This window comes from Electrona antarctica, assembly GCF_951216825.1.
Source record: "Electrona antarctica genome assembly, chromosome: 20".
Lineage (NCBI taxonomy): Eukaryota > Metazoa > Chordata > Actinopteri > Myctophiformes > Myctophidae > Electrona > Electrona antarctica.
The window spans coordinates 4,258,037-4,269,075 of record NC_136801.1 but is presented as its reverse complement, the minus strand read 5'-3'; the positions used below and the strand labels follow the sequence as shown (position 1 = coordinate 4,269,075).

Genomic DNA, 11,039 nt, shown 5'->3' with positions numbered 1-11,039 from the left:
GATAGGGGTTGTAATATTAATATATAATCATTATAAATTGCATTTCCATATTTTACTTTGCTCATCAGTCATTTCTCATCATGTTTCCCTTATTATTATTATTGTTATTAAATATATAGCCTATCCTTCCATTCCTACTCCCTTTGAGAACAGTGAGAAAGCACTATTGTGTTTGTTGACATTCCAACCGCGATGCATAACTCATTTGCATACTTAAATGATTGACGTTCGGAGGATCCCCCTCATTCTCCTGGTAACGCTATGAACTGTGGGTAATTTAATTGCCAAAGTCAGCATCGATGCTGACTTTTATTGGCAAAGGGCACATAAAGGGGCGGAGCTGAGCCTTCACTGACTTACTACCGATTTCAAATGGGACATCCCTCAAGCCCTCGCAGACTTCACAAGTCAGCAAGGGACCCCCTTAGCTCAGAGTAATGTAGTAAGAGAGTGGTGACACGCTTTGATCTCGCCGCAAAGCGGGTGCCTTTGATCTCGCCGCAAAGCGGGTGCCTATGGGCGATAGTTCCAAACATTGCTCCTATGGCTGGAAGTTCCAGCCTGGAACTATTCCATTGAGATAGAATGAGCACTTCCGCATTCCATTGTTACAATGAGAGTCAACGGGAGTGTCATTACTCTCTTTTATACTACTCTGCCTTAGCTGTCGGATACAGCTAGCGACTTCCGTCACACAAAACAACACAACACAATATATATGTGACGTCTGTCTTGAGAAATTATCCTGGGCTGGCGGAGCTTGTGTAGTTGTGAATTCCGATTCATGAAAAAGTCTGCAGGAGTGCAGGTATGTTACGTATATTATTTAAATTCGCTTTAAGTAACCTTTGAGGTTAGGCGAGTCGTACAGCGCTGGGAAATGACTAGCCCCTCTCGGAACCCTCGTAAAAGGTTTCTGACATTTGGATGTTAAAGGTAAACATCCAAATGTCAGAAACCTTTTACGAGGGTCCGAGAGGGGCTAGGAAATGACATGAGGAAGTTCACACTCACTGCTGAGCCACCATGTTTCACTGATAGAGGCATTTGGGTTAATATAGACATTATTTGTTTTACCAAAATGGGTAGACAGGCTAGACACATGATTCTGTTAGTGTGAATTTGTGTTTTGATGAATTGAAAATGGTGGGCCCTATTGTAAACAAGTGTAACGCTTTATGGTGTCGTCCACTCACAGTTAACAGTTGTTGTATTGAGTTGTACTTGAAATGTACTGTAATTCTGCAAACTGTTAATAAATCAATAAAGAAAAAACACACTAGCCCAAATGTAGCTCTGGTCCATAGCCCTAATGCCCTTTTCTGCAGTTGCATTAAGGCATTAGTGCTATGGACCAGAGCTAGCCCAAATTCAGCTTTTGAACAATATCAAATGGATCACAGATCACATCAGATCTTATGGGGAAAAACACATTTGGGTTCCCCACTTCAGTTTTATCGAGCAAGTTCTCAATGGAGACATTTAACTGAGCTGTCCAGCCTTAATAGGTGGGACGGGACAACACCACTTGCTGGGGGATGTTTAACCTGTCCTAAGAAATCCTATAGGAGGGTCAAAAATAAGCCATGCTTGTTGTTGTGGTTTGGATGTGTTTGGAAACACTCCATCCATGTAAACAAAGTCCATGGAAATGTTAGCTCAGCTGCTATTTGAAATGGTCAGTCTTGCTACAAGGAATACGAGACGGCTCGCCCCTTTTCCAACTCGCCCAAAGCGGCGAAGATCGGTCGCCTCAACGGGAAGAGCGGTCGCCCCAACGGGAAGAGCGGTCGCCCCTTCAGTCTTGACATACATACAACATGATGTGTGATGATGTTGCTTTGCCTTATTATTGACTCTGAGTTTGAAAGTAAAGAAGAGTTGTGTTTAAGCTGTCATGGTCCACTGATTCACAATAGTAGCTGAAAGATTCCACGTAAATTGCACACTGCCTTCATGATTTTAGTCATTTTCAAAAATCCACCTGTCTCCACGGCTCGGGGCGAGCCGTCATCACTTTTCGAAATTCTGTGGCGAGCCGTCTTCACTTTTCGAAATTCTGTGGCGAGCCGTCTTCACTTTTCGCAGGGGCGAGTTGGAAAAGGGGCGAGACGACCTGGTACCGCTACGAGTGCTTCCTAATTATAGCGGTTTTCTCACATGATGAACTTTGTCTGTCTCTGCTCTCTACTAGTGATAAATCCTTCTGCGCTCACATGCAAGGAGACCTGCTGACCGGCGATTAGCTGCAAGGCTGTCTGTCATGAAGAAGCGAGCTAAAAACCTGGTAGCGGAGGAAGACGATCACCTGTGCTGTTGTGAGTATGTGAACAGCCATGGGGAGCGGAGCCACTTAGCAGCCTGCTTCTGTGACTGTGAGGACCTGGATGAGGCCTGCGACAGGTGAGAGGCATTAGACGTGACATCGTACCTCATTGTTGTTGAAGCACTATCCGATGATCAACTCGGCGTGCTGTAATTAGATAGCACCTCTTTTTCAAGGATAGGCCTACTGTTCCACAACAGCCTCCAGCTCTTGTGTAGACGAAAAAAAAGCTCCCTTTTGCTGTCACTGATGGGCAATGAAGGGATTTTAGGATTACTTCTGGACAATTTTGGGTAATAATGTAATGTGTAACCTATTTTTCTGTGTAATGAGTGAAACTGTTGGGGGGGAAAATGCTCTGAAATGATTGGGTCCTAAACCCCTAATCCAATCAGACACATGTGCCCAATAATACTTCGTTCCTCTTTTCAGATGGCTAAAGAGGGAATCACAGAAAGCCGACTCCATGTCACGGCTGTCTGCCACAGTGTCAGACCGCATTCGCATACCCTGGCTGTGGGGCGGAGCCCAAAGAGTGGACCTGTCAGTGATCCCGCCTCTTTTTCTACTTCCTGTCCTGCTGCACGTGGCAGCCCTTCACGTCCTCCTTGGCGTGGCGGTTCTGACGGCGCTGCCGGCCCTGGTGGTGTGGTACTACTACGTTACCCACCGCAAGAAGGGACGCACGCGCTTCTTCCTCAGCCTGGCCCTCTTCTCGCTGGGCTACATGTACTATGTGTTCGTCACGGAGGTGTTTCCGCACGGCGTGGTGGGGCCGGTGCGGTTGGTGGTGGTGACCGCAGGGACAATCCTCACCCTGTTGGCCCTCGCCCACACCAGGAGGGAACCGGGCGTGGTGCGGCCGAACCAGGGGAACATCCACAGCACGGTGACCTACCACGGCCCTTTGGCTGAGAGAGATCCCGCCTTCAACGGCCCTAGGCAGGAAGTGGTAACCACTGTGAACAACCGCACGGGTTCGTCTTCATCATCATCGGGGCAGGCGGGTGCGGAGCAGAAGGAGGGCGGCCAGAGGAACTGGTGCCTGGCATGCAGAGCGGTGTGCCCCCCCAGAGCGGGGCACTGTCGGATCTGTGGAGTCTGTGTGCTGCGTCTCGACCACCACTGTGTTTGGTGGGTTTGATTTGAATGCATTGAATGCCATTGACAATGAATGGTCAGCTTTGATTGTTTGTGTAAACACAAACATTGAAGACGCAAATTGTGATTGGCTGGCATGAGATGATGTATGATGATAAGAGCGCCCCTCACTTCACACGGGCGTGATTTAATTTTTCTTCTTTTTTTTAAGGCTACATCCGCCTTTTTCATCTATATTCAGGGCTATATCTTTAAAAAACCTTTTAAAATAGTTCAAATAGCCGATCTACAAGCTCACAACATGTAGATGTAGATCGGCTAGTTGAACTATTTTAAAATGATTTTCAAAATAGTAAAAAATGGCAAATAAGTTTAGGGATAAGGGTGGCGCAAGATGGAGCCCTCAATCTATTCAGTAAACTAGAAGCTCGACCGGCCGCTCTAGCGCCACAGAAAAAAATAATAATAAAAAAAGGTGTAAACTAGGTCTTTGCACACTGGACGTGCTGTGCTGACCATATAAGGAGTTCCTCCCTGTCCCCAGTTAACCCCTGGGGTCAAAAAACCCTAGTTTCGGTTTGGGCTTTGGGTGGCAAAGCCTTCATCCAATCAGGATGAGAGGGGCCTTCCTCCAATCATGATCGAGTGGGGTGGGCCTTGGTGCACGTGCTGTTGGTCTGTTGTACTTCCCCCCCACTGTAGAGCGTGTGCATGTGCACATCTTGTTACCGGGTGGACCGGGTTTTTTTCCAAATCACCCAAATCACTGAATGCTCCAGAAACCTGTGGCCTGTAGAATGGCCGTTGAGGGTGTTTGATGACACTGTGTAGAGTGGTCCTAAATAGGCAATAGAGGTGGCTGCAATGTGCCTGAATAATGTTAAGTTTTATATTAACTGTACAATATGTGAAGACATTGAGGGCGGGGTAATACATCTAGAGACCAAGGCAGAGTACTTATGAATAGTCTGGGGCAAGTTGGGAGGCAAGAGGAGTGCTGGGAAGCTCCATCCTAGCAACCAGACACCACATCGACCCTATTCTGATTAGGCACTGCTGCCAGAATTGGCCAAAAATGATTTTCTATTTAATATTCCTTTTAAAACACCACATGTATTCGACCAATTTTCGAATGATTTCGAATGTATATGATTTTAATATGAATATGATATGAATATTGCAGCCTAATATGCTGTAAAACTTTCTCTTTCTTTATCTTATTTCTTGTCCGGTCCTGTATGGGCCGTGGTTGGTGCTGAGAAATGCGCTCTCTTGAGTCTTGTGAGATCAAATGAATGATTCATAATTATCTTAATAGCCTAATCTTTGTATAATGTTTTAGTTTACGCGGCACAGAGTCTCGCCAGAACTCACACAGCAATTGTATTGTTATTTTTTTAATTCGAATCTTAATTTAAAATATTCCATTATTCTTTTATTTTACATTCGAATATCATTTGAATATGGATTATTCGTTGGCAGCACTAATTCTGATTCTCGTAGTGGGATTAATAAATAAAAGGTAAAAGTAATTTTAGATTTACTGAACTGTCCCTTTTAAGTGATTTATTTCACATTATATTATATATTATATTCTTTCTTTCAAAGATTTAGTCGATGCTCAATAGTTCTTTGTAGCTGTTATGCATTGAGAATAGTATTGATTATTCATACACATTTCCATATTATATAGACTCACAATTACAATTGAACATCTGCTAACTTCCATTAGCTTCCATCCAAAGTATGCTTGTGAGTGCATCATGTGTACCTGTATATGTGGTATACCCCAGGGGTTGTGAGTGCATCATGTGTACCTGTATATGTGGTAATACCCCAGGGGTTGTAGCACTTATAATAATAACAATACATCAGAATTATATGCCGCTTTTCTTGGTAACCAAAGTCGCAGTTGTCGTAGCACACTCGTAGCATCATTATAGAGTACACACACTGTGTGTGTGTGTGTGTCTTTATTCTATAATCATTATGCATCTTCTCCGCCAATGCAGGATAAACGGCTGTGTGGGGCAGGCCAATCACCGCAGCTTCCTGCTGATGCTCCTCCTTTTCCTGTTAACCTCACTGTATGGGATCAGCCTGGTGCTGCAAAGTGTGTGTTCCCAACAGAACCTCTTCACGGCCCTCTTCTACTGTCCTGGAGTGTACGACCAGTACAGGTAATGCAAGTACACACTCGGGAGTCGGCACACGTACAGAACAAACATCTGCTGAAGTACCCAAAGAGCCACTTCCTCAGTAATTAGTGCACAGAAATAGAGCGTAGCAGTCCCGCCGCCCCTTTCATGACGACGCCAGGCCCAGGAAATGAATCCCAATGCATTTTCCCATATACATTTAATTTAAAGACCTTTTAAGCGTCGTACGAAGCCAACTCGAGTCGTGACAAATCATGACAACCAACCAAACAAATAATTACAAAGAAGAAAAACAACAAAAAAAGTGTTGTAACCTGACGTTTTTTTCGAATTCTTTGTTTGGCCCAAAACATTGTGTTTATTGTCATGATTTGTCACGACAAGAGTTGGCTTTGTCCGCGGCGTAAACGTCTTTAAATAAAGACTTTCTGAAAAGTCTATGAGGAAAATGAACGGGGGGACTGCGACGCTCTATAGGAGAACAAAAAAATGGCTGCGTGCACATTCAGAAGTCAGTTATAGCCACGGAAATCCTTCTAGCAGGGGTGAAGACTCAAGTCACTTTGTGGTGATAGCTGATCGCAGCGAGTGACATAATGTTGTAGTTTTCGAACCCACAGAAAACTACAACATTATGTCACTCGCTGCGATCAGCTATCACCGCGGACCCCGACACATCTCTCTGTTTCCCTTCACTCTGGGGCTATCACTGATTGGTTTGATTGATTGATTGAAAATTGTATTAACAGTTTGCAGAATTACAGTACATTTCAAGCACAAACTCAATACAAAGGCTGTTAACTGTGAGTGGACGACCCAATTAAGCATTACACTTGTTTACAACAGGGTCCACCATGTTCAATTCATCAAAACATTTAGAGACGTACAAATAGACACTTCTATATAGACAAAGAACAGAACAGGAATTCATCATAATGGAGGTAAAAAGGGAAAAGAAACATATACAGTGAGGGGAAAGGGGGGGGGGGGATTCAGATTTTACGGGGGCCAGTTTCGAATTGCAGCGGCCTAGATAGTTGGGTGGGCAGTCCCCTTGGTTTTGCAGGCACAGAGAGAGGAGCAGAAACAGAGCAGAGAGACGGGAGAGAGAACAAAGTAATGGAAGAAATATGACAGCAACAGAAAGCCACGACATAAAGCGAAAAGAGAAAAGGACTGAGTGGAATAGAAAAGCACAGGAGAAAGAACCTCCTCCTCTCAAACTGTTGTCTGTAGACTGTAGAGATTGAGCCGTCGCGAGCGCCTGTCCTGAACGAGAGTCCAACGGTGGGGGTGTTGTGTGTGTGTATGCATGCGTGCGTGCGTGCGTGTGTGCGTGCGTGCGTGTGTGCGTGCTACAGGGCTAGCTATTGTGGTTCTTAATTCTCGTGTCTGAAAATAGACCTAGCTCAGTCTGCTGAATAGCCGTTCTGTTAAATGATTATAATAACAAAAATATGCTGTTTTGAAATTATGAATACATCTTTAATGTTTCATAGTTCAATCTGTGTATCTCATCAGTTTGAATCTGTTCCACCTGAAGTGGGATTGGATTAGCAGCACGATGCTGCTGACATCTCAATCCCTCGGAGAACATAAAGCCTCCCTATTGGTTTACATGCAGGTCCCATTCTTTAGGGATTAGGGGTTTTAAAAAATTAAATGTGTGCATATGTTTGAGCTTTTTCCTTTTTATAATTTTAGCCTTCAGTTACAGATTTCCATGAAATGTTGCGATGCAGTGCGTATTGTATTTTCACCATTTCTGAAGTGGTTAAAGGGATAGTTCAGATTTTTTGAACTTAAGTTGTATGAAATACTTGCCATTAATATAGTGGTTGCAACTGTATTCATTGATTGCCCGAGTCCTGTGGTGGGAGTTCTGCTCTGGTTTTGGTAAAATATCAAGTAGTTCCGGTCATTTTGTGGGGGCACTGGGGGCCACGCAGTAAAAGTAAATCAATCCACAAAACTAACGTCATTTGTATTGTTGACCTATTTCTAAAATATTAGTGCAACTTCCGTTCTTTTTTTACCCCTCTATCACACAGAACTATGTTTTTTGTGTCCATATCACTACGCCCAAAAAAATAGTTCCATGTGATAGAGGGGTCAAAGTTGAACGAAAGTCGCGCTAATATTTTAGAAATAGGTCAACAATACAAATTACGTTCGTTTTGTGGATTCATTTACTTTTACTGCGTGGCCCCAGTGCCCCCCACAAAATGACCGGAACTACTTAATATTGACCAAAACCAGAGCAGAACTCCCACCATGGGACTCGGGCAATCAATTAATACAGTTTCAACCACTATATTAATGGCAAGTATTTCATACAACTTAAGTTCAAAAAATCTGAACTATCCCTTTAAGTGTGTCTGTCTGTGCTATACATATTGAACCAATCGGAAAAGTATTAACAAGAGCTTGTAATTAAATAATATAAAAGTGTTGTAGCAACAGGATTTGTCCTTATTTGTGTGTGTGTGTGCGTGTGTGTGTGTGTGCGTGCGTGCGTGCGCGGTCTTTGTATGTTCCAGCACTGCACTGTGCTTCACCTGTGCGTGGTACAGCAGTATGGTGACGGCTGGGCTGCTCCACCTCTTGGTCCTTCAGGTCATCAACGTCAGCTTCAACGTGACGGAGCGTGAGGCCCGCATCGCCCTACGAGAGAAGACCGCCCGTCGTGCCTACTGGGGACTCGTCGTGGACACGGGCGTCCACTCTCGAGGTCTCCGCGGCAACTGGGCGGAGTTCCTGACCATGGGTGACAATCTGTCCACATCCTGCCCGAATGACAGCCCTTCATGTGAGATCTGACCTAAAGTATGATTTGCAACGGCTATATTCTTTATGGCCACTGGATGACAGCAGAGCTGCTCCTTTTTACTTCAGACTTGTCTCTGCCCGTGGCCTGGCTGCCAGGGAGCAAGACTGAGATTTACCATGAATTTATATCGGCAGACTTTTGTTAGACGCTCCTGAACAAACTGATACTAGACGCATCGACTGCTATCCCATTTTGGGCGGGAACCCCTTTTGGTTGTTTTAAGCATTATGTTATACTTTAGCTATTGAAAAATAGCAGATCTACAAGCTCTTGTAGGTCTGCTATCTTTGAAAAATCGTGAAAATGTGCCTCAAATCTTTGAATATATATTCTTTCAGAGTTTCAGTTTTAAACTCAAATCTTTGCTTCTGAGGGGGTGTCCCTGGAACAACATATTTTCAGATGGGGGTCGGCGGCATATTGCATATCATTTTTGGGATCCTTGACATGAAATATTGAGAACCACTGATATAGAAACATGAGGTCTTTCAGAAAAAAATACATTTAAAAAAAGTTTTTCTTTTTAAATTTCGACGTCAGGCCTAAATGTGTTAATGTCAATGAGTGCCACTGACGACCCCCATGTCCTCTGTATATCTATTCTGTATCGCTTTCACATTGACCTCTCCTCACCCCCCCTTGCTGCTGCTGCCATGCTCTACTTGAATCTGTCTGTCAACATCAATACGTCCCCCTGGCTGTTCTCTCAGACTACGCCATTCTAGGCTTGCTGACTGACAGCAATTATATGGGTCTGTTTTGAATGCATGAGAAAAACCATGAACTAGTATCTCAAAGGATCTCAACCCGACGGAACGAGACGGATCACGTAACTGACACAACGCAAGGGAGAAATTTCTCTCACCCTGCGTTGCGTATGTATTCTTGCGTCGATTACGTTGGACTCTGCAAGGCACTTAACAGTTACTGATGCTAGATCCAGTCCTAGTTGCGTTAGTTCATTGGTTCCTAAACTGTGGTGCGTGCACCCCTTGTGGTGCGCGAGCGCCTTCTAGGGGGTGCTGTGGTGCGTGCACCCCTTGTGGTGCGCGAGCGCCTTCTAGGGGGTGCTGTGGTGCGTGCACCCCTTGTGGTGCGCGAGAGCCTTCTAGGGGGTGCTGTGGTGCGTGCACCCCTTGTGGTGCGCGAGCGCCATCTAGGGGGTGCTGTGGTGCGTGCACCCCTTGTGGTGCGCGAGCGCCTTCTAGGGGGTGCTGTGGTGCGTGCACCCCTTGTGGTGCGCGAGCGCCTTCTAGGGGGTGCTGTGGTGCGTGCACCCCTTGTGGTGCGCGAGCGCCTTCTAGGGGGTGCTGTGGTGCGTGCACCCCTTGTGGTGCGCAAGCGCCTTCTAGGGGGTGCTGTGGTGCGTGCACCCCTTGTGGTGCGCGAGCGCCTTCTAGGGGGTGCGCGACATGAAAAGTCTAATGGTGGTGCTATGGTTTTATTTGAAATATATTAACATATTGTGCCAATATATGGCAAGTAATGCAGAATATAGCTGCATATTTTATGCCATATTCAGGTTCATATATGTGGATAAAAAGGAAATATATGTGTCTATATAGCTTGTGCAGTTTATATTTCCATGTGGGGGGTGCATCAGCTAGGTCGGGAGGTAACGGGGTGCATGGCCAAAAAGTTTTGGGAACCGCTGAATGAACTGTTGGTTCATTTCCACTGACGTCCGGGAAAATTGTTACGGTCGTAGTGATAATGAAATGGTTTACTTTGACATTAGTAGCTACTTGAGTGACACTAGTGAAGTGTGTAACCAATTAATTTCAAGTCCAAGGTACAAAAAAAACATCAACAAGATCTCTGCAGAACTGCAAAAGGAAGATCTAAATCCAGTTGCAATCCAAAACGGTCCATATGTTCCCACGGCACTGTTGGCATTTTGAAAAGGATCAGGTGTTGCCCTTTACACAAGATTGTTTTGCAGCTTTGTTTTTAATGGATATTCAAATGGTCATGGATATTTCTACACAATTTATACCAAAGTATTTTTGCACTGAACATTGAAAGTGAAAAATAAACAAGTCTATCCAACTGCTTTCATTAGCCCATACATGTTTTATTGCCCAACACATGTGTTTAGATTAGAGAACACATCATGACCCAAAGTGTGTGTGAGAAAGACTCGTAGAAATGTACAGTATTTGTAGCACTTTTGCGATATAATCTTGGTCCCTCCACAATTTTGCTTACTATGTGATTAGTGTGATGTGCTAGTAAAATCAGGACACGCCCCCCTCATCTAGACTGAGTGGCAAAACATTGAGCAGCATGGAGTGTTGGAGTTTGGAAGCGCTCGTTGGAAATCACTCAACCGTCCTGCGTACCACCTGTTTCTAAATGTCACATAATGCAGGAGGCAGCAAAAACTGCAAAATGTTGTTATTGAAAACAAGCACTTCCAAACTCTGACACCTAGAAAAATAATCAAATACAGGGCATTTCTTGACAGAAAGTAGCTCATAACGTTTCTATGGTGGATTTTCATGAAACAAAAACTTTGCAGATAGAAAGAGGATAATTCAAGCTTTTCGTACAGCTGCAATGTTGGTGAGTTTAACATTGTTTAATGCAATCAGACAGGACTTTTCTGTTTGGATGAATGGGC

At 44.5% G+C, this 11,039-nt stretch overlaps 1 protein-coding gene across 4 annotated transcripts; it reads left to right on the top strand.

Moving 5' to 3' along the window:
- The first annotated feature begins 371 nt into the window (after positions 1 to 371).
- On the top strand, positions 372 to 10,460 carry zdhhc23b (zDHHC palmitoyltransferase 23b). 4 transcript variants are annotated; one of them, XM_079489580.1, is made up of 5 exons: positions 372 to 800; positions 2,185 to 2,403; positions 2,759 to 3,460; positions 5,440 to 5,607; positions 8,127 to 10,460. In XM_079489580.1, exons 2-5 carry the CDS (start codon positions 2,264 to 2,266, stop codon positions 8,404 to 8,406), a joined length of 1,290 nt encoding a protein of 429 aa, XP_079345706.1. In that variant the 5' UTR covers positions 372 to 800; positions 2,185 to 2,263; the 3' UTR covers positions 8,407 to 10,460. The 4 variants fall into 4 exon arrangements, with proteins under 4 accessions (XP_079345706.1, XP_079345707.1, XP_079345705.1 ...); XM_079489581.1 differs by having other exon boundaries at positions 372 to 808; positions 2,195 to 2,403; positions 8,160 to 10,460; XM_079489579.1 differs by having other exon boundaries at positions 372 to 808; positions 2,195 to 2,403.
- Positions 10,461 to 11,039: the final 579 nt, after the last annotated feature.